A 24,493-nucleotide genomic window follows, 5' to 3' on the forward strand; every position below is an offset into this window, starting at 1 on the left:
ATTATGCCACCCAGGCTGGTGGTGTAGCTCAGTGGATTGAGCACGGGCCTGTGAACCAAAGGGTCACCAGTTCGATTCCCAGTCAGGGCACATGCCTGGGTTGTGGGCCAGGTCTTCAGTTGGGGCATGTGAGAGGCAACCACACACTTATATTTCTCTCCCTCCCTTTCTGCCTCTCTAAAAAATAAATAAATAAAATCTTAAAAATAAATAAATAATCCACGCCAACTATTTGTTTTACCCTGTGTGTTTTTACATTAGCAATTTGAAGTACAGTTAGTTTTGTTTCTGATTTATTTGCATTTAGTTTTAGTTTTAGAGTTGCTTTTTTATCCTTCTAAAATTCAAGCTTATTTTGAAATATCTAAAATATTTACATGGCTCACAAAGATTTATTACTTCTATCCCTATTGCTTTCATCTGGGTACTACATTCCACCACTTCCACTTCCCCTTTTAGGAAACCATCTTCATTAATCTTTTTTTGTATTATCCTTCCTGCCTGTAGGCATGCAGCAGGGCGGCGGGGCGGGGGGGGGGGATGGGGGAAGAGGAAGGGGGAGAGAGAGAGAGACATCTACTTGTTGTCCCACTTACTTATGCCTCTACCGGTTGCTGCTTATATGTGCTCTGACCATTGAACCCACAAGCTTGGTGTATCGGGTTGATGCTGTAACCAACTGAGCCACCCATTCAGGGCCTCCCTTTCCTTCTGAAACAAAAAAGGCTAAGATTATTACGTTACTTATAAGAAACTATTTCTGAAAGAAATAGGGACTCCTATTTTTTTAGATTTTTATAATAACATGTAATTGTTATACTTGGAAATTTTTTTTCTATTTCTTTCTCACATGAACAGGGGGACCCGGACGATCCACCATGCCAGCCCCAGGAAACACTGCTGCTTTCCGTGCCTCCCTCTGGACCAATATGGAGAAACTTGTGGATCATATTTGTACTGTCTGTGGGCAGGTAAATTTTTTTAGAGAGTGAGAAGAACATTAATTATAGATTAACTCCAGGGCATCTCAAGTTGGGTGACCTAGGGCAGGTGTCTTAAAATCTCTGAGCATTCAAAATAACTACATTTAGCTGATTATCATGTATAGAAAGGTTCTGACAAAATGTCATTTCCTTTCCCTTGCTTTTTCTGGTGCCTACTCTTTCCACTTGTTTCATTTGAAAATCCCAATTACCTACATTTTCCCCTCTCTTCCCCTTTTTAGGTTCAACATCTACAAAAAATATTAACCAAGAAAAGAGATCCTGTTTCTCACATTTGTTTCATTGAAGAAATAGTTAAGGTATGTTTACATGAAAATATCCTTCTCTTTTCATTGAAGAATGTAAGGAGATAATGAGTGAGTGTTATTTGTGTTTCTATCTTACAGTAAGGACATATGTCAAATAGATACAGGAAAATAAGTATATTTCTTGAAAACCACAAATATTTTAGGCAATACATGTATAAAGGCATTTGTTTATTGAGTGGCTTCTTGTGTAATACTATATATAGAATAGTTTCTGAAATTCATATAATATTTTCCCTTTTTCTTTTTTTAAATATATTTTTATTGATTATATCATTACGGTTGTTCTAGTCCCTCCCTTCATTCCCGTCCACCCTGCACACCTCTTCTCCCACCATTCCCCCCTTTAGTTTATGACCACATGTCTCAAGTTCTTTAGATTCTATATTTCCCCTACTATTCTTGCCGTCCCCCCTATCTATTTTCTACCTACTGTCTATGCTATTATCTGTGCCTTCTCCCCCCTTCTCCTCCTCCCACTCCCCTGTTGCTAACCCTCCATGTGTTCTTCATTTCTATGGTTCCACTCCTGATCTAGCTGTCCTCTTGGTTTGCTTTTGTTTTAGGTGTGGTTGTTAATAACTGTGAGTTTGCTGTCCTTTCACTGTTAATATTTTTCACCTTCTTTTTCTTAGGTAAGTCCCTTTAACATTTCATATAATAAGGACTTGGTGATGATGAACTCCTTGTACTTGACCGTATCTGGGAGGCACTTTATCTGCCCTTCCATTCTAAATGAAAGCTTTGCTGGATAGAGCAATCTTGGATGTAGGTCTTTAGATTTCATGACTTGGAATACTTCTTTCCAGCCCCTTCTTGCCTGTAAGGTTTCTTTTGAGAAATCAGCTGACAGTCTGATGGGAACTCCTTTGTAGGTGACTGTGCCCTTATCTCTTGCTGCTTCTAGGATTCTCTCCTTCATTTGAATCTTGGCTAATGTAATTATGATGTGCCTTGGTGTGTTCTTTCTTGGGTCCAACTTCTTTGGGACTCTCTGAGGTTCCTGGATTTCCTGGAAGTCTATTTCCTTTTCCAGACTGGGGAAGTTCTCCTTTATTATTTGTTCATATAAGTTTTCCACTCATGGCTGTTCCTCTTCCCCTTCTGACACCCCAATAATTTAGATGTTGGAACATTTAAAGATGTCCTGGAGGTTCTTAAGCCTCTCCCCATTTTTTTTGAATTCTTGTAACTTCACTTTTTCCTGTTTGGGCATTTCTTCCTTCCTTCTGGTCCACCCCCTTGATTTGAGTCCCTGTTTCCTTTCCATCACTATTGGTTTCCTGTGCATCTCCCTTCATTTCAATTACTTTAGCCTTCATATGTTCCTCTAATTTGTGGTTAAAATCAACCAGTTCTGTGAGCCTCCTGATCACCAGTGTCTTGAATTGTGCATCTGAGAGGTTTGTTATTTCTTTGTCACTTAGAGTTATCGGCTCTGGGGTTTTGAGTTCTTCTTGAGCCATATTTTGGACTGTTCGTGCCTGTTACATAGGAGGAGCAGAGCCCTAGGTGTTCACCAGGGCCCGGCCAGTCAGTGGCTGGGTTGTGACGCTGTATGTGGGGGCAGGGCCAAAGGAAAGCAATGGCGGGCCCTCTCTGCTCCCTCCCGCCGCCACCTTGGGCCGCATGGTCTGTTCCATTGCGTGTGACTGTGCGACCGCAGTCAGCCCGCCACTGAGTTCGCCCACTGGGGCCTGCGTGGTTTGTCTCACTGCTCACTCCTCTGCTGGTTTATCTGCAGGTGAATGTGTGACCACAGCCAGCCCGCTGCCCCGAGCCCTCACTGGGTCAGCCTGACATGGGGATGCCTGGGCGCCTGGGGTCGGGGGATCTTTCTTGCCTGTCTCCGCTCCGCTGCTGGCTACCCTCCTCTTACCCGTCTGGTTGAATGGTTTGTTGTCGTCGGACTTCCGTATAGTTCAATATTCTGTTCTTTGGCTGCATCTTTGTTTTCCAAACCTTTGTTGTATTCAAACTTGGTTGTGGGCGAAGGCACAGTGTTTCCACCTAGGCCTCCATCTTGGTGGAAGTCCCTTTTTCTTTAATATAATGACTTATTGTAAATATCTTTTAAAGTTCCACTTGAGAATTTGGTGAAACATTTTAAACATTGTAAATAAGTAATTTATTTAGTGGTTGTTATAATGTCTTATGAAGTCCTCACTGAAGACATAGGATCCCTTCAGCTATTAATTTCTCCTCAGTGGGACATAGTTGTACCCATGTTCCGAATTCTGAAACCCCTCCTGTTGTCCACAGATTTGCTGGCCTCATGAGCAGTAAGGTTTCATTCTGTGCTTAGGAAACCCTAACTCTACATTTTATTCATTCATTTTGATATGTTTTTGATAATGACTAATAGAATAACTGATTATTCATTATTAAATATTAACACCTGGGGCTCCAAAGGAAAAATTTCTCTAAGGTTCTAGTGTCATGGTATAAGTAGTTTCCTTTGTAGTTCAAAATTTTAAATATTTTATATATCATGTTGGAGATTTCCAGAAGTACCTTAAGTTTTGGTGATTCATTGGCGGCTTTCACAGCACTCATCAGATAGTCATGCTGGTGGCTGTGATGTATTATAGTGAAAGTACATGAAGCAAAACTAGCAAAGGGAAAATGTGCAGCCATATGGTAAAGTCCAGAGGAGGCCAGGTGCAAGCTTCCAAGAGTCCTCTCCCAGTGGAGTTGACACTCCTCGTTCCTCAGCCGTAGGTTCTGACCACATACAAGTACTGTCTTCCAGGGAATCTTGTTTTGAGCCTAGCAGTCCAGGATTTTCATCAGGAGTCAGTGTCTAGCACATACTAAAATTCTAGACCCCTCCAAAGAAAAGCAGGTGTTCAGCATAAACCACATTATTTTTATAAACACTTTATATTCAGTGAGCATTCCTCTCAGAGAATCATGGGGACCCTGGCAAAACCCAAGTCTCATGCCAGGCAAGGATCATATTGTTAGTAGGCGCTTTTAAATATGGACCTGCTATGTTAACTTTTTCTGCACATATACTTAGTACATTAGTACATACCTACTTACATTACCGTCCTTCGTATTTGGCTTTTAATTGTGTGAAAGAAAGAATAAGGTGCTTTTGGCAATTTGTATAGATAGTTATTAGTTTTTTACATTTTCTAGTAGAAGGGATTGCTAATATCAGGTCTTCATTTTTATAGGCAAGCTACTTGCTGCACATGAAATATTATTATTCATTTCTCCTGATTTTGGTCATCTTTCTACACAGATTAATTTAGTTTTTATGTGGGGTATCTTGGTTCTAAGCCTTTATTGGCTCATCTTTTGTATATTTTTGTTTCTTTTTGTATATATTTTCTTAATATTCTACTAACAACACGTGAACAATTATAATGAAATAATTTTATTTAAGAGAGTCTAAAAATGACAGAAAAGGAATAATGCCATTTGAAGAGGCTTTATATTTGCAATAGCACAGTGTTGACCAAAGTCTCGGTGTTAAAAGCTTTATTGATTGGCATCAGGGTAAAGTTGTTACAGTGACTGGACACTGGCAGTCCACGTGGGTCTGGTCTGAAGGTGTGTGAACTGCTACCAGTTAAACAGGGAGTAGGATCATGCAATTTCATCTCAGTACCCTTTTTGTTTACTTAGCAAAATTTCTTATTTAATAAAATGTAATGAAGATTGCTCTCAAACATCCAGTGTTTTCAAAAACTGCTGTCAATCTGTTTAAGTTTACAGCCATGCATAATATACATATTTATATTTATATGTAAATTTTAAAGCAGATTTCTAGTTTACTTGATATTTGTTCTTTTAGGGTATTATTTATGAAAAAATAGTTCCTTTTGGAATTCTGTGTACTTACCTTTATTTAGAAAATATCAATCTTTCATGAAGAGTCTAAAATTACTTTTGACCTTGCAATCATACTTAGCTTTGTAAGAAATTGCAAAACTGTCTTCCAGCATGGCTGTATCATTTGTGTTCCCACCAGCAAAAAAAGCAGATCTTGCTGTTGCTTGGGAATTCCAGGGCAAGGAAAATATTTGTTACATATTACAAAGATAGCACGTAAGTTTCACTATATTTACTGTAATTTCTTTACAATGATCTTCACTGATAAAGCTGTAAACAAATATTTTTACTAAATTTATAACTAACCTAGAACATTATTTAGTTAAAACAATGTTCAATGGCAGTAAAACCCTTTTTAAAGTGTCAGATTTTTAGAATGATTTGAGGCCCTACCCCTTAATATCTTCAGAAAATGTTAAACCTTTGTAGGTGATTGTATGTATTTCTGGTGTCTTGGATATAAAAGAACAATGTCTAGGTCAAGATGTGATCTCAACATCATCTGTTAATCTCTTTATGAGGAAAAGGTTGTGAACAGAATGTCCATAGACTACAAGTTTTTGCATCTTCAAGATTTTTAAGAAGGATATATTCTGGTATTGAAATTCTTTCCAATTTAGTGGTTTAGCTTTTTAAACCTGTGAATGTTCTTTTAAAAAACCAAAATGTGTAAATAATTTAAGATAAAACAATATTGAATTATGCTATGTACTCTCTTTCTAGAAATTAATTAATTCTTTTTTTTCTAGGGAGAGTATTTCTAGTAAATATCTTTTAAAAATGAGATTTACATAGAACAGATTTTTAAATATTATGTATTAAATTTTTCTAAGAAGTAGTACATATTTTGAAATTCACTAAAAGCTAAACTAATAAATACTTTCTCTTTCATTTATAATATGGAATATAAACAGAGTTTACACTAGTAATTTCATGTCAGTAGGAAAATTAAGAATCCATTTCTCAGGGTTTCTTTGTTTTTAAAACATTTGATTTTAATGCTTCTGTATTTCTCTATAAACTGTGATGGAATTTCCATATTTTGATGTATTCTTACCACTTGTGTTACTTTTACAAAAAATGTATTTTGCATGTTTGTTAAAAATTTTTATAATTATTATCCTTTTGCCATAGTTCATAACCTATGGATTTTAAAATAATTAATAGTGTTTAATTTTTTCCTGAGGTTTATAAAAAATTGAGCAGAAAGTACATCTGTTACTTAGGTTACCATAACATCCATTATGCATTATGAAAACCCCACAGAACTGTATAATACAGTGAACTTATTACCTTAATGTAAACTGTGGACTTCAGTTCATAATAATGAATTAATTAATAATGGTTGTCAGTTGTAACAAATGTGCCCTACCAATGCAAGGCGCACACTATAAATGCACAGTGTCATGTACCCAGCTTTCTAGTGTTGCACAAAATAGGTTCAGGAGTTTCACTTCCGGAGAAACCCCTTGTGCCCTGCCAGCTCACTCTTCTCCCACTTCTCTCCCTAACTCCTGATAAGCACTCATCTTTTTACTGTTTTTATTGGCTTGCCTTTTTCAGAATGTCATATAATCAGAACCACATAATAGATAGCCTTTTCAGACTGGTTTATTTCACTGAGTAATTTGCATTTAAGGTTCCTTCATGTGTTTTTGTGGCTTGATTGCTCAGTTCTTTTTATTACTGAATAATATTCCTCTGTATGGATGTACATTGTTTATTCACTTACTGAAAGACATCTTGTAGCTTCCATTTTTTTGGCAATTATGACTAAAACTGCTGTAGACATTCATATCCAGATTTTTGTGTGGAAATAAGTTCTTGACACACTCTAGTAAATACTGAGGAATAAGCTTGCTGGATCATATTGTTAGACCACATTTAGTTTTATAAGAAATCGCCAAACTGTCTTCCAAATACTGATGTATTATTTTGCATTCCCACTAGCAAAGAAAACAGAATTGTTGCTCCATCATCACTGGCATTTGGTATTGTCACTGTTTTAGATTTTAGCTATTTTTTTAAAGATTTTATTTATTTATCTTTAGAGGGGAAGGGAAGGAGAGAAATATCAATGTATGGTTGCTTCTCGTGTGTCCCCTGCTGAGGACTGGCCTGCAACCCAGGCATGTGCCCTGACTGGGAATTGAACTGCGATATTCTGGTTTGCAGGCCTGCGCTCAATCCACTGAGCTACACCAGCCAGGGCACAGATTTTAGCTATTTTAATAGGTAAATGGTGGTATGTCGTTAATTTTAATTTGTATTTCCCTATAGACTTTTCAAAAATTAATTTATGGTAAAATATCTTCATTAATTAAGGCTGTAAGACGTTATCTTTAGGAATAAAGTCTTGCCATGCTTATTATTTAATATTTGTATGTTATAGTTAATCCAGGTGCTTAAAATTTGTTAAAATATCTTTGTAAGATTAAGTATAGTTTTTTTAGTATTGGGAAAGGCAAATCTTAAAGATTTCCTTTTTGAATACCTATAGTGCCAAAGGCAGGATAGTAGAGTGAACTGGGGCCTTGTACCTTGGTACAGAGAGAGCTAAGCATTGTTCTGTTGATTATGCAACCATGGGTCGGGTCTGTAATCTTTCAGAACATCGAATATCAAATGACGATGGTAATACTGCTTACTAAACTGTGGCATTCTGAGGGAAAATGAAATAATGTAGACTTAATTCAAAGGATGGCTCAATAATTTGCTATCATGATTATTTCAATGTTTTGTTTTTAAAACTTGAAATTTTTATCTAGGGATCTTAAACTTGCCAGGTGCTAGGTAATACAGAATCCTGCCATGTGAAAAAGTCAGCTTTGACCCTGGCTGGGTAGTTCAGTTGGTTAGAGCATTGTCCCAATACGCCAAGGTTGCAGGTTGTATTCATAGCCAGGGCACATACAAGAAACAACCAGTGAATGTAAAAATAAGTAGAACAACAAACTGATCTCTCTTTCTCCCCACCTCTCTCCCCGCCTCCTTCTCTCTCAAATCAATTTTTTTAAAAAGGAGGTCAGTTTTGTTTAACAGTTCTAATAACATGATATGCATGTACATTGATTCAGAGTATTGGAAATTTAAGAAATGATGCTTCCTTAAATAAGACAGTATCAAGGATTTACTATGAACGTGTCCCAACTGTATGTCTCACTTCACTAAGGAATCATGGGTTTATGGTTTAACATTTGTTAATTTTGAAACCATAAAAACAATGAAAATGATATTCCTTGGTTCCAGTCTATGAGATCTTGTGAAAATTGTTAAGTCACATATACTTTTATTAGGCCAATAAAAAGTTGACTTTAAATCTTTTCTTTTCAAATTAATATTGCCCAGTCTGCCTTGATGTTTGCAAGATATTTTATTCTAGATGACAGAGAGTACATATTAGTAGTATTCAGAGGCTAATCTTAAAGAATATTCAAGAAGAGAAGAAAATTTTACCTGATGGTAGTTTCTGTGATGTTTTATTAGCTCACAAGGTCTTGCAGTAGATATTCATCACGTTATTAAAGAATACATCAAAGTTTGTATAAATGGGTTGAGTATAAAATAGAACTGGACCAATTATATTGGCTATAATAAATCTTAGGAATGTAATTTAAATGTAGAACCTTTTCAAAGCTTTTACTTAGTTAAGATGACTAATTTTATTTCTGTTTAACAAATACCTTGTAAACTTGTAAAATTAGCTATTTTCATACCTATTCATCAAGCAGTTTGAAAACACATTCACACCTATTAATCAAATTAATTACTTAACATTTAAATGTGGAATATACTTTTTTCCTCTTTCTATATTGAATTATCTGTAGTTTATTTGAATGAATAACAATTTGATTTTAAATTGGTATTTTAGACTTTATTTTTTAGACATTAAAAATTTAGGTATTTTTTAAAACCAGTTGAGTTAGAGTATGACTATATAATCATAAGTGTTATTTAACACTTCATTTGAAAGTGGGTGAGGAAAATTATTGACAAATTATTCAGGATCCACATAGTAAAAAACAGGTTTTAGATTCTCATCTGTGGAATTAAGCCAGTTTAGCAGTATGTGGGAATATAGTTATACTTTCATTTTCTAAGCCAGCAATTTTTATCATTGAACAGAATCTTGTAATCATGTGTGTAGGATGTATTAGGCTAAATCTGGAATGTGTTCAGCATTTTGAGCAGCTATAGTAATAATGAGAATTTTAACTATGAAATTTAATGTTTTTTTCTTTTTTAGACATAGCAAATGATGTCATGATAGCATTAGAAACTTAGAAAAATTTTAGAATACCCAAATATGAAATCTTTTTAATTTTGTAAGAAAAATGTTCAGTTTATCTTTGGCATCTCATTTAATTTTAAAAAAATCAGGTACCAATAGCCAGTTAAATATTTAAGTTAGATTATTATCTACAAATAAGATTCTTATCTATAAAGGTTAGAAGATTTACACTTTTATTGGTTTAGGGACTAGATAGTCTTAAGGGTCCTCTCACTACAGAACAAACAAATTCTAGATAAATTAGAAAAGCATATTTTTAAATCCATTGTTGGACCTCCAAAAAGTAAGAGAATTTCTGAGGGGCATGTATACATAAGCAGATAAACATATGCATATACACAAGCAGATAAAATAGTTGAAACTATAATGGAGATTTCTGAGCTATAAGTCATTGCATAAGCTGTTGTTGTCCCAGGTTCGGACATGAACATTTGGTTCATGTCAATGCCGGGATTAGTCCAGTAAACTCTGGACTCTAACAAGCTAAAAGAATAAACTAGATAGTCTTGCACAAAGCTGGGCACGGTTGCAGTGGCTAACATGGTCCTCAGTTACAGTATTTCACTCCCACAAAAAACAAACTCAGATCGTCTGCAGAGGGAAGCATTTCCAGTTTCAGCCATCAGAATTCTCCACACAACATTAAGGTCAGCCAAATATGAGCTCACAGTAAAAAAATCATCGATCCTATAAATAAACTAGAAGCTGGTACTGACAGTCTGTAGGAAAAATAAAGACAGTGCGAGAGAGATTTTACACTGCTAAAGAACTTTTAAAGGACACTATGGACTTGAAAGTAAATAATCATCTGATAAAAACTTAAAATATCTCTATATGTTTAAAAAATAAAGAGTGGGAGACTTCTGGCCAAGATGGAGGCATAGGTAGGTACAATTTTACCTCTTCTCACAACCAAAAGAAGGATAACAACAAATTTACAAACAAAAAATAACAGGAGCTGCCAAAAAATCGAACTGTATGGAAGTCCGACAAGCAAGGAGTTAAAGAAGAAACGTTCGTTAAGGCTGGTATGAGGGGTGGAGAAAGGCAGCTGTGGCAGAGAGGACCTGGGGCAAAGCAGCAGCTGGGGAACCAAGCAGGCAAGGTGGTGGCTGGCAGACTGGAAGGTCCCACAATCACATGCAGATAAACCAGGAGGAACAACTGGGAAGTGAGACAGACTGCAACCCAGGGTTCCAGGGTGGAGAAATGAAGCCTCAAAACCTCTGGTGGGAAAAACCTGTGGGGGTTGCAGCAGCAGGAGGAACTCCCAGCCTCACAGGAGAGCATTGGAGAGACCCACAGGGTTACAGAACATACACAAACCCACCAACCCAGGAGTCAGCACCAAAAGGACACAATTTGCTTGTGGGTAGCAGAGGAAGTGACTAAAAGCAAGCAAGAGCCAAGAAAGCCGTGTTGTTCCCTCTGTGACCTCTCCCCCACATACAGAGTCACTACGGAGTGAAGTATGTTGCCCTGCCCTGGTGAACACCTAAGGCTCTGCCCCTTACAATGTAACAGATGTGCCAAGACAAAAGAAATATGGCCCAAATGAAAGAACAGATCAAAGCTCCAAACTAGAACTAAGTGATGAATAGATAGCTAACCTATCAGATGCATAGTTCAAAACATTTGTAATCAGGATGTTCACAGAAATGGTTGAGTATGGTTGCAAAATGGAGAAAAAAGTGAAGGCTATGCAAAGCAAAATAAAGGAAAATATATAGGGAACCAACAGTGAAGGGAAGGAAACTGAGACTCAAATCAACAATTTGGACCAGAAGAAAGAAATAAACATTCAATCAGAACAGAAGGAAGAAACAGCCCTGACAGGTGTGGCTCAGTGGATTAAGTGCCAGCGAACCAAAGGATCGCTGGTTAGTTTCCCAGTTTAGGGTGCATACCTTGGTTGTGGGCCAGGTACCCAGTTGGTGGCATACTAGAGGCAACCACACATTGATGTTTCTCTCCCTATCCTCCTCCCTTCCTTCCTCTCTCTAAAAGTAAATATCTTTAAAAAATGAAGAAACAAGAATTCAAAAAAATGAGGAGAGGCTTAAGAACCTTTGGGACAACTTTAAACATTCCAACGTCCGAATCATAGGGGTGCCAGAAGGAGAAGAGAACATGAAATTGGAAACTTATTTGATAAAATAATGAAGGAGTACTCCCTCAATCTGACAAAGAAATAGACTTCCAGGAAGTCGAGGAAGCTCAGAGAGTCCCAAATAAGCAGGACTTAAGGAAACACACACCAAGGCACATCATAATGAAATTACCCAAGATTAGAGAGGAGAGAATATTAAAAGCAGCAAGAGAAAAGGAGACAGTTACCTACAAAAGAGATCCCATAAGACTATTAGCTGATTTCTCAAAAGAAACCTTATAGGCAAGAAGAGCCTAGAAAGAGATATTCTAAGTCATGAAAGGCAAGGACCTACATCCAGGATTACTCTATCCAGCAAAGCTTTCATTTAGAATGGACAGGCAGATAAAGAGCTTCCCAGATAAGGTCAACTTAAAGTAGTTCATTATCACCAAGCTCTTATTATATGAATTGTTAAAGGGACTTATTTAAGAAAAGAAAGATGGCAAAAAATATGAAGAATAAAATGATAACAAACTTAAGCTATCAACAACAACAAAAAAAACAAACTAAGCAAACAACTAGAAGGGGAACAGAATCGCAGAAATGGAGATCATATGGAGGGCTGTCAGTAGGGAGGGAGAGTAGTGAGAATGGGGGGAAATGGTACAGGGAATAAGAAGTACAGAATAACCATTGGGTTGTAAAGAACAGTATAGGAAATGAAGAAGCCAAAGAATTTATACATACAACCCATGGACATGAGCTAAGAGGAGGAATGGGGGTGGGAGAGTGGTGCATGGCGGAGGGAAATAATGGGGTGGGAATGGGACAACTGTAATAGCATAATCAATAAAATATATTTAAAAACTTGTATACAAAAAGGATGGAATAAAAAATGAGAAAGAAGTTACTGTTCAAAAAGCCATTCAGATATAAAAAGAAGCCTAATAGAACATTTATAAATTAAAAATAAATTTAGTGAAATAAAAAATGTAGCAAATGTATTACACAGATATTGCACAAAACCAAAGAATGAATTAGCAGCTTGGCAAGTAGAGTTGATTAAATTGCCCATTATGTAGCATAAGGACAACAGTATGGGAAATATGAGAGGGTAAAATACATGCAGGATTAAATGAGGTTTTATTATAAAACTAATTAGGAAAGGAAAGCCAGCAAGCAAAAGCAAAAGAAAAAATATTGACATCTCAATACATGCAGAAAAGCCATGTTAAAAATGCAGCATCCATTCCTGATAAGAACTTTCAGCCAACTAGTAATAGAAAGGAGCTTTCTCATCCTGCTAACGGGCATTCATGAACAATGAACAGGTAAAAAATCATACATTATGGAGAAGACAGATTGCTTATTTCCTAAAATTAGGGAGAAAACAGGATTTCTTTCAGCTCTCACTAGTTCTATTAACATTATCCTAGCTAGTACAATGAATAAGAAAAAGAAATAAAATACTTCAGCTTAGAAAGGGGAAAGTAAAATGGTCTTGGTTTGCAGATGACATGATCATGTATGTAAATAATTTGATCACATCTACAAGAAAGTGACTAGAACTAATAAGTGATATTTTGCAAGATTACAGAATGCAGGGTCAGTATACAAGAATCAGGCGTACTTCTCTGTATAATTAGTAATATGTAATTGAGAACTAAAATTTAATAATTACATATATAGTAATGTCAAAGAATAAGAAATGCATTGAAATGAATCTGTTAAGAGAGGAGCAGCCCTGGCTGGTGTGGCTCAGTGGATTGAGCACCAGCCTGCGAAACAAAGGGTCACCTGTTGGGATTCCCAGTCAGGGTGGTGCCTGGGGTGTGGGCCAGGTCCCCAGTAGGGGGTGCACAAGAGGCAACCACACATTAATATTTCTCTCCCTCTCTCTCCGTCCCTTCCCTTTTCTCTAAAAATAAATAAAATATTTTTTTTAAAAAAGAGAGAGGAACAACTCTTGTTCCCTAAAAAGTGTAAATATTGTTGATAAAAAGTAATAAAGACCTAAATAAATAGAGGTATTTATGACTTGATTACACCTCACTGTAGTTAAAATGTTCATTCTTTAATTGATCTATAATCTCCACAAGTGTTTTGGATAAATTGACAAGTTGATTTCAAAATTTAAATAGAAATACAAAGAACCTGTAGTCTCCAACATAACTTTGACAAAGAAAAGCAAAACTGGAGAGCAGCAATACCTAATTCCAAGATTTATTATAAAAGTACAGTATTTAAGCCCCGGCTGGGTTGTTCAGTTAGTTGGAGTATCAGCCTGTACACTGAAAGTTCGCAGGTTCAATTGCTGGTCAGGGCACATGCCTACGTTGTGGTTTGCAACTTCTCCCTGGTCAGAGAGGTATGGGAGCCAGCCAATCAGTGTTTCTCACATTGATGTCTGTCTGTCTCTCTCTAAAATCAATAAACATATCATAGGGTGAGGATTTTAAAAGAAACAAAAAAACTACAGTACTTAAAAAGTGTAGGGTTAACATAAAGTCAGATCATTGATTCAGAATGGAGCCCAAAAAATACTTGTATGAAAAAAATAGCAAAGGTAATTCAGTAGTGATATAATACTCTTTTTAACAAATAGTGCTGAAACATTTGGCTACCCAAATGTAAAACCTAAAAATATAAAACTTATACAAGAAAACAGAATAAAACTTTGTGACCATGAGGTAGGCAAAGATTTCTTACGTGCAACGTCAAAAGCTGTATTCATAAAAGAAACAACGCAGGCATTTTGGACTTACTAAAAGTTAAGAATTGCTGTTCACCAAAATACTTTAATGAGAGTATTCAAGGCATAGACTGGGAAACTGTGTCTAAAAATTTTCAAAACTAAATAAGAATACCATAAAATTAGTTTAAAAATAGGCCAAAAAATTTGAGTAGACACTTTATAGATAGATGTGAAATAAATAAAATTTAAAAGAATTCACCATACCAAGTGTTGGTGTCTGTTGAGGATGTGGAGCAGCTATTGTAACTCATATATAATGCTGATGGGAAATGTAAAATTGTACAAACATTTTGGAAGATAGTTTGACAGTTTTCTAAAGAGACAAACATGTAACATGTGCCTCAGCAATATACCCCTACGTATTAATCCAATACAAATGAAAGACTATATCCACACGAAGACTTGAGTACAAATGGCCACAGCTATCTTCTCCCTTATCTTCACATTGCCTTCCTTCCGTATGTTTTTGCGTTCAGATTTTCTCTTCTTGTAAGGGTGCCTGTCACAATGGATTAAGGCCCATGCTAGTCACCCCCTTTTTCTTTAATTACTTTTTTGAAGACCCTATCTCCAAATATGGCCAGGTATAGGAGGTTAGGACTTCCACATATGCATTTTGTAGGAATAGACTTCAGTCTATAAAGTAATTTATGTTGACGACAGTAAAATGGAGGCAAGTGGACTGATTTGAGAATTATTCAGGAGATAAAACTGACATCTTAGTGATAGAGTAGAGGTGGTGCAATGAAAGAGAAGGTATCAAGGATGACACCACTAATTTTGGTTTGACAGGGATTCCTCATAGATAGTAATGACTTCATTTGAGAGCATAAGGTGAGAAGGACTTCTGATAGGAAAGATGAGGAGCTCTATATTCAAGTTCTCATGTAACATTCAAATGAAGAGGTCAGTGAGGCAATTTAATATGTGGTTTTGGAGCTCAGAAGAGAGGCCTATGCTAGAGACATAAAATTTGGGAGACAGCAGCTCATAGATGGCAATCCAAGCCATGATAATAGATGAGGTTTGCTATGTTTTGTAAGAGGGTATGATCAGGGCGTGCCCAAAAGAAGGATTTGTAATGGGATCCAGAACTATTAAAGATATGGGATGTCCCCACCCCCAGGAGTTTGCACTGGGGAATGGGACACAGGGAGCAGGGCCATTGAGCTGTTTTGCATAGCAACAGTTTTGCAGATAACCTCTAGAACAGTCATTTAACATCTCTATAACCTTTAACTGATTTCATAGATGTGTTAAATAGCTGTGGCTGTGCTTTGAGTTAGGGAGAAGGGTGCGACTTCCACCCAGGATGTAACTGTGAGGCAACTCCCCCTGGTTACAGTGCCAGTGTGAGAGCTTGGAGATGGTTGGCTCCACACCATAGGGCCATGCCTGCCCGAACTTACTATGGCAGCCCAGAAAAGCTGGAAAGATTCGGGAATGCTGGCGAGTGTAGATGATTGTGGGAGGAGTCGGAAATGGGACTGCAGAGGAAGATTGGTGCTGGGATTTAAACCCAGGTGTGTCAGCCATGACAAGAATCACCACATGACTCTGGCAGAGGAACCATGCTGCTTTAATAGAGACAAATGTGAGGCTTTAGCAGGTGAGAACCATGAGTCTTTGGGTCTCCCTTTTCCATGCAGCCGAGGAAGCTAGAAAGCAAGATGTAGCACTGATGCAGAGCTCTCTCTTAGCAGTTTGGAAAAGTGCAGGAGAGATGCTGCAGGAAGGAAAGGGGTGAAAGGACTCTTACTGATGGACCATGAGAAGGTGTCATGTGGTTTTAGAATAAGAACTGGAGATCCTGGCGACACAGCTGATGGTGCCAGGAATGGAGGGAGGCCTGCCAGCCAAGTGCAGATTACTGGGAAGAACCTGGGGCTACCTGAGCCATGGACTTATATTTATTTTCTGGAGATGTTACCCCAGACTGGGCAAAGCAGGGGATGGAAGGACTGTACGTTTGTGGGTGTTTTAAGTGACTTTGGGATTTTAAGGAAAACATTAAGTCATTCTCTTAAGTCTTGCAGAAAACCAGGCACCAGAATGACTCAGCGGGACAGAGAGTGACGAAGGGAGCTTTATTACGCATGTGGCCCCAGAGGAGTAGTCTCCCAAAGTCTGGGTGGCAAACTTCTATTTCATTTCCTTTTTATACAGCAGGACAGGTGGGAGTGAGTGACGAGTGGGCTAGCAGTTTTCAGCTTGCTCAGCAGCCCTTTTTGCAGAGTTTCCTGCCTAAGGCTGCTGGGCAGGTGGATGTCTGTGGTTTCGGCGTGCCAAGCAGGCTTACAGAAGGGAAAGCAGAGGTTATTGGTTCAGCTTTAAAAAAATGGCATTTGGCTTTTTCCTTTACAAAGTCTATATAACTTGAATAAGTAATTCCTTTTTTTTTCACCAATCTCTAACATGGAGAGCTATAATTCCCTGGTGGTGGGCAAAGTGAATGTAGTACAGGGGAACCCCAGGAGAAGGTGAGGTCCATTCGATAACATTGTACAACCCTTTCTCTGGGGGCCAATAAGGGAAAACCATGGGAGACCACTTGCGCAGTAGCTTTAAAGTAATACAGCTACCTGTACATGCGCAGTAAAAGGCCACCCAAACTATCCAGGGTGGATTCGCCCTATGAGAATAGAGTCTCTTGAGCCAGTGAGGTCAGTCTCTGCCTAGAGTTGGTCTGCTCCCATGTTGTCTGCTATAAACTCTGGGTGTTTGGTTCAAATCTTTGTTCCAATCACCAAGAACCTGGTTACCTGTACCTACCTGTGACATATAGAAAAAATATATGTACCTAGACAGAGTCTGAAGGAAATTCAACTTACAAAATTCACATAAAACTCAGTTTTCCAAGATGGTAGATATATTTTGATGTGGAAAAGGATAGTTATAATTTCTGTCTCTACATTTAAAATGTCTTATCCTTTAAATATTTTTGTATGTTTTATATTGTACGTATTTTATTGCTGTGGGAATATTTGTATATAATTTTGAAACAAGTAAGCATATATTAGAGTGTACATTAAAAATATTTTACATGGTGAGTTTTGGAAACACTGTAACAGAGGAAGCAATGAAGACGAAGTATCTCAAGAGGGGCATGAAACCAGAGAGAGTATGGCCAGGGAAGCCAAGGGAAAAGACAGTTTTATGGAGAGAGCATGGTTTGGTATGAGTAGGATTTGGTATGAACCGTACCAGTGTATTTAAAACATCAGTGCACCCTACATTCTTAATAAGGACAGTATTGACACTAAGGGGGAGAAATAGTTCTGTTTCTGAGGGGAGAAGGGCGATATAAAATAATCTTGGATATTATGGTGGTTTGTGGCCTCCGGAGCTCAGCCCTACAAAATCCTATTCCTTAGTTATTTAATTTTTTTTTGGGGGGGGGGAGGTAGGGAGAAACTAAGTTAAATTTAAAATTAAATTAAGTAAATTATATGATTATAGAGTATGTACACATTAATTATTTAATTTAGTTTTCTCTTTGGAGGTCCATAATGAAATGAAAAGTTGAATAAAGAGAAAGAGAAGAAAGGTTGAGAAACATGACAGTAAGCCATGTGGGAAGGGCTTGAAACCCTTTAACACTGTAGTTCAGCAGTGATCTCTAGGGAAGAGTATGGGATAAGGGGTTTGAGTTTGAAGAGGAACTTAAACATTTTTACTGTATGCATTTTAGTATTGAATTTTTATATCAAGATCTTATTCTTCTGTTTAGAATTGAGTTAAATTATCTAAATTACTCCAAAAATTTAAAAAGAATACAGGAAGTATCATGTTTAATTATATCACCCAGCTAACCTCTGTTAACATTTTATCTATGGTTTTTTTTATTTGACTATATACCTTTTAACAAGTCTATCTGTTCTACCTTCAAAAGGTATCTGAAATCTGACTACTTTTCACTATTTCCCTGTACCACCTTAGTCTAAGCAACCTATTTTAAAAACAAAATATTATTGTGCCATAAATATATTGTTCAAAGAGAAAAAATATATACAATTAAGAAAAGCCTGCATTTTGATTTTAGCTAAAAATTTTGGGGGTGTATAGGCTTTTTCATTTTGCTCTGTAGTGTCCATCTTGCAATCTCTACTGAATTTCTGTGTCTTCCTTCTTTTGTGATCAGACACAACAAACTGTTTCACCATGAAGGCTATTTTCAATAAAGAGAATTTATTTTCTTTGCCTTGTATTTGCTTCTCCGGAATTCTTTGCTTTGAATTCAGAAAACGACTGAGTTAATTTAAAATTCATATCTAGTTGGTATCTTTGAGCCGGTCCTCAGGCTTCCTTATTGGCATAATCTCTGTGCGGGACCTCCAGCCTGGACTTTTTGCTAAACCTTCTCCCTGCCCTCCTCTGACTTACTCTGCTTAAGCGCTCTGACATAAGCGCTTTCTCTGAGCTGTTCCTTATCTACACCTTTCATTTCAAAGATAGAATCACATTGTATCTTTTCCTTTTCTCAGATTTGCCCTTCTACTTTGTTGTTCATTCTATATTTGGAAGAAAATCCTCAACATTTTTAACATATTATGCTTTATTATTTCAAGAAAGTTAAAAGTGCAAATGAAACACAAGAAAAACGATTTGTGCAGTCTGTAGAGAAGGTATTGTGATTGATTGAATGTGTCAGAAGTGGTTTTTGAAATTTCATGCTGGAGATTTCTTTCTCGACAGTGCTCTAGTTGAAGTTCATAGTAATCAGATCAAGACATTAACTGAGAAAAATCAATTTATACCATGCAGGAGATAGCTGACCTACTCAAAATATCCAAATCAATGAAGTTATTGGTGAAAATGGAAAGTGTATCTTTTATTTTGTAGAAAAAACTTACTGGACTTTTTAGCCAATCCAGTACATCTTACCTTCTCCTAGGAAATGCTCTGCTTTCTCTGACATTAATTGCCCCGTGTGGTCTACCATCTAAAACTAAAACCAAAACAAAACCCTGACCTTTGGTCCTATACCTGCCTTTCTTTCTTGTGTTAACGCTCAGGTTTCAGTAAGCTACTTTGTTTCTACTTTCTTGTTTCTATGTTGCCCCAAATCACTGAAATGGAGCTTGCACTCCACTGAAACAGTTCCTGATAAAGGCATTCTAAAGAGCCAACTACCAAACCCTTCTAAAACTGGAAAAGGCCAAGGGTTCCTGCTTCCTGTCACTTACCAAACCCAATAAGCAGAGACAGGGATTGAATCTTTATGGGTGCTTTACTGAGATGGCTGGCAATATGAGAAGATGGCAGGTTCACACCCTAAATTCCATTCTAAAATACCCTTTTTATAAGAAGAACAAAATGGAAGTAAGGGGTTTGGACGTCAGGGAAATTTTAATTGGATTAAAAATTGCACTATTCTTGCCTGGGCAGTGGTCATCTCACCCTTCAGTACAATGGCTCAAATACCATCTTGAATTGCTTGCAGCCCTCCTAAAGCACAAAGGTGGAACTGGTTATGGTCTCCTGGAGTCAGGGTGGGTCATACTTCATTTCCTGGAACAATAGCTTTTACATGCATTGATTACTAAGCTTATTAGCTATTACTTAAACAAAAATTTCCCAACTCTTGAGTCCCCTATCACTTCCACTCACTTCTGACTCCACGGAGGTAATCACTATTCCTGTTTAATGCTTTCCTCCCTCACAATGTCCGTGTAAGAAATGTCCAGACCTATAGAGAATTTTTTAAAGAGTTTGGCCAAACTAACATGTGTGGAAACAAGATCTCAGAAGATCCAGAGACTGACAGTTGACAGTTTCTTTCTGTATTGTAAGTTTGGATTTAAGGAAGACTGCCGGAAGATGGGAGAAGAGCAAGGCAGGGGTTGAATTATAGGCTAAGCAACAGATTATGTGTCCCTTGGAGGGAGCCTACTTTTCTGAGGGGTCTGAGGAGAAAGGACTACTCTAGCATTTCACAGGTGTGTTAACCTAGTTGCACAGGAACAATGGACAGGGCTTGCTTGAGGCAGAGATAAACCTTTTACTAAAGAAGTTACGGAGCATGACTGACTATCCGCACTGAACTGCCCAGGTAGGAAAGTAACCCTGTGAGGTTACTTTTGATCACAGGATTTATCAGATTTATTACTGAGTTCCCCCTCTCTTTTTTTTGTCCACAAGAGATGCTCCATCTCTTCAATACTTCACTGATTCATTTTTTCTACCTGCCCCTCCTTTTAGAATATTTTATTTATATTATTTCAAACATATACCAAAACTATAGGACTATCACCCAGATTCAACAATTACTAACTTTAACCAGTCTTTTTTTAAAAAAGATTTTATTTATTCATCTTTAGAGGGGGGAAGGGAAGGGAAGGAGAGAGGGAGAGAAACATCAGTGTATGGTTGCCTCTCGTATTTCCCTTGCTGGGAACTAGCCTGCAGCCCAGGCATGTGCCCTGACTGGGAATTGAACTGCGATCCCTTGGTTTGCAGGCCTGCGCTCAATCCACTGAGCTACACCACTCAGGCTAACCAGTCTTTTAAAAAAAAACAACAAAACTATCTTCACCCACTCATACAATCTATGGAAAACCTCACACGTGCTAACAGTTTCTACCAACTCCAAATACAGATGATACCTAAATCTATTTTTTTCAGCTTAGAGCTTGTTCTTAAGCAAGAGGGTTACGTTCACTGGATTGTCTTTACTTGTATGTTCCACCGATTCTAAAAGACAAGATGAACAAATCTTTCTCTGTCCACCTTCTGCCTCTTCTGAAAGTACATTTTGGTTACATCTTCTGCCAGGGGTATCCAACCTTTTAGTGTTTCTGGGACACATTGGAAGAAGAAGTGTCTTGGGCCACACATTAAATACATAAACATTAATGAAAACTGATGAGCGAAAACAAAGGTTTTAAGTAAATTTACGGTTGTGTGTTGGGCCACGTTCATAGCCATCTTGGACTGTGGGATGGACACCCCTGTTAGTCCTGCACAAAGGCATCTGGTCCTGATCCTTCGTAAATACTTGCCTGCTCATCATGTCCTATCAATTTTTTTTTAGGAAGCTCATAACTGATCTTGTTGCCTGCAGGCTCACGACCTCCTCATATACTATTTATGATTTACAAACAAGCTTAACTGTTCTATTTGCTCATTAAAATCCTTAAATGTTTGACTCGTGCTTACATGGTAAATTAAGACACTACTTGGTCTAATCCTTGCCTTGCTTTTCATTCTCACTTCTTTCCTCTTTCCTGAATACTCACTGTGTGTTCAGAGGATAGAAAATGGTTTTTCACATCTCTGCTCGCCTCTTCTTATCCGTATGGTGAATTCTGCTCTTCCTTGAGGATCTAGCCCAAGGTATCTTTATAATAAGTAAATTCTGGAAAGTACTATAATCCCTGTTGTTTCCATAGTTTACAAGCTTAGGAAGATGAAGCACTGTACCTGCCCGTCATTATAGAGCCTATAAGTAGCAGACCTTAGATTTAAGTCAAGGTTATCTTTCTTCAACCTCGCCCCCCATACTCTTGCCCCACTCCTAATTCAAGAATATTAGCGTGAAGTTTTGGATCTTATATTGTGTGCAGTAAGAGTATCAAATAAATTTGAGAGGAAATCTGTGGTTAGGTGTGTGTTATGAAGATAAACTAAATCATATATGCCTTGAAATCTGTTCTTTGTAAGTATTATCATTCTGTTTCTCTTTATATATTTAGTGATGTCAAAATCAATAGGAAAAGCAAAGACCAAGCTGTAATTCTAAATAACAGATTCATTCAAACATAAATGTTTTAGTATTCCTTTATATTTTATTTTTATTCTATTTGTATGTATAAAATGTATCTGATTTTGGTTTTATTTTCCAATTACTGATCTCACTCAAAGGTCCAAATTTCACCATATTGAAAGTTGAAATTATTTCTGTTGCTTGTATTTACAACTAAGAAACGAGGCCAAGAAGCTGTTTGAAATTGCAGACCTGTCACAGACATGATCTGACAGCATGATTGCATTGAAGTTCACAAAGTGCTGTGGTCTGAGTGATTGTGTCCCCTTATGTTGAAGCCCCATAAATATGGGATTGGTACCCTTATGAAAGAGACCCTGAGAGCTGCTCCCTTCCACCGCATGAGGTTACAGTGAGAGGATGGCCATCAGTGACGAAGCAGGTCCTCACCAGACACCAGATCTGCCATCACCTCACTCTTAGATTTGGAGCTTCTAGAACTGTGAGAATGAAATTTCTGCTGTTTATAAGCCACCCAGCTTATGATAGTTTTGTTATACCAGTCCAAATGGGCCAAGAAAGTAACACAGTATTGGGCAGAGATTGTAAATAGGTTAATGTCAAATAGCCTTCCAGTTGAAATCTAGTTGAACTGTTAAAGTCTAGTTAAATAAATTTTATTTCAACATGCTTAGGAGCAATTATTGATAGGATGCTTTGATTTGAAAATGTAAGTGAAGTGATTTTTTATATATCTTCATACTATTCTGTTTTATTCAGGAAGTTATATAATTTTTGTAATGATTATTCATTCAGCTTTAACTTTGTTTACTGGAGACACTGGGCTATTGTATTAATAGACTTCATAAGATTAAATGATATTTACATTGCTGACCTAACTTCTGCTTGTTTAGGTAGATGATTAAAATAATTATTTTAATACACTGTTGAAATAAATTTGCTTTTGTATCTGAGATTTTTGCACTTGACTCTTACACAACATTGATCCTGTAGTTTTCTTCAGGACCATTACGTGTATGTATGTGTGTCTGTGTGTGTGAAAGTACATATAGTCATCAAATTGTCCATGTTTTGAGGATAATGAGCTTTTATTTATTTATTTATTTATTTTTAATATGATTTTTATTTAATTCTTGTTCAAGTACAGGTTTCTGTCTTATAATCCCAACCCTGCCTGCCGCCCACCCCATGCTCCCCACCTCCCTCCCCTTTCCACCCTCCACCCTTAGTTATTGTCCATGTGTCCTTTATACTTGTTCCTGTGAGTCCATTCCCTTTTCCCCTACTATTCTCTCCCCTCTCCCCTCTGGACCCTGTCAGCCTGTTCCATATTTGAGTGTCATTGGTCGTATTTTGCTTGCTTGTTTGGTTTGTTTAGATTCCTGTTAACGGTGAGATCATATGATATTTGTCTTTCACCGCCTGGCTTATTTCCCTCAGCATAATGCTTTCCAGTTCCATCCATGATGTTGCAAAGGATAGTAGTTCCTTCTTCCTTTCTGCAGCATAGAATTCCATTGTGTAAATGTACCATAGTTTTTTGATCCAGTCATTGACCGATGGGCATCTCGGTTGCTTCCAACTCTTGGCTATCGTGAATTGTGCTGCTATGAACATCGGGGTGCATAGGTTCTTTTGGATTGGTGTTTCAGGGTTCTTAGGATATACTCCCAAGAGTGGAATTGCTGGGTCAAAAGGTACGTTCATTTTTAGTTTTCTTAGAAAATTCCATACTGTTTTCCATAGTGGTTGTACCAGTCTGCAATCCCACCAACAGTGAACTAGAGTCCCCTTTTCCCCACAACCTCTCCAGCACTTGTTGTTTGTTTCTTTGTTTATGATAGCCAATCTGACTGGTGTTAAGTGGTATCTCATTGCGGTTTTAATTTGCATCTCTCTGATAGCTAGTGATATCGAGCATCTTTTCATGTGTCTCTGGATTCTCTGTATGTCCTCCTTGGAGAAATGTCTGTTCAAGTCCTCTGCCCATTTTTTGATTGGGTTGCTTGTCTTCTTTGAGTGGAGCCGAATGAGTTCTTTGTATATTTTGGAGATTAAACCCTTATCTGAGGTATCATTGGCAAATATGTTTTCCCAAGCTGTTGCTTCTCTTTGTATCTTGATACTGTTTTCCTTAGCCATGCAGAAGCTTTTAATTTTGATGAGATCCCATTTGTTTATTCTTTCCTTTATGTTCCTTGCTCTAGGGGACGTATCAGTAAAAATATTGCTGCGTGGAATATCTGAGATTTTCTTGCCAAGGCTCTCCTCTAGGGTTTTAATGGTTTCACGGCTTATATTTAAGTCTTTTATCCACCTTGAATTTATTTTGGTGTATGGTGTAAGTTGGTGCTCAAGTTTCATTTTTTTGCATGTAGCTGTCCAGTTCTCCCAACACCATTTGTTGAAAAGGCTGTCTTTACTCCATTTTATGTTATTGCCCCCTTTGTCGAATATTAATTGACTGTAGAGAGTTG

General features: G+C 37.4%; 1 protein-coding gene across 1 annotated transcript in view; it reads left to right on the forward strand.

Annotated features, from left to right (window-relative positions):
- Positions 1 to 24,493, forward strand: part of COG5 (component of oligomeric golgi complex 5) — a 385,812-nt gene that overhangs the window by 221,535 nt on the left and 139,784 nt on the right. The window contains exons 9-10 of the mRNA XM_037065860.1: positions 859 to 971; positions 1,226 to 1,303. Coding sequence (XP_036921755.1) covers positions 859 to 971; positions 1,226 to 1,303 — 191 coding nt within the window. The remainder of the gene's footprint in view (positions 1 to 858; positions 972 to 1,225; positions 1,304 to 24,493) is intronic.

The sequence above is a fragment of the Sturnira hondurensis genome, unplaced genomic scaffold, assembly GCF_014824575.4.
Source record: "Sturnira hondurensis isolate 20B ecotype Veracruz unplaced genomic scaffold, ASM1482457v3 Scaffold0016273, whole genome shotgun sequence".
Taxonomy (NCBI): domain Eukaryota; kingdom Metazoa; phylum Chordata; class Mammalia; order Chiroptera; family Phyllostomidae; genus Sturnira; species Sturnira hondurensis.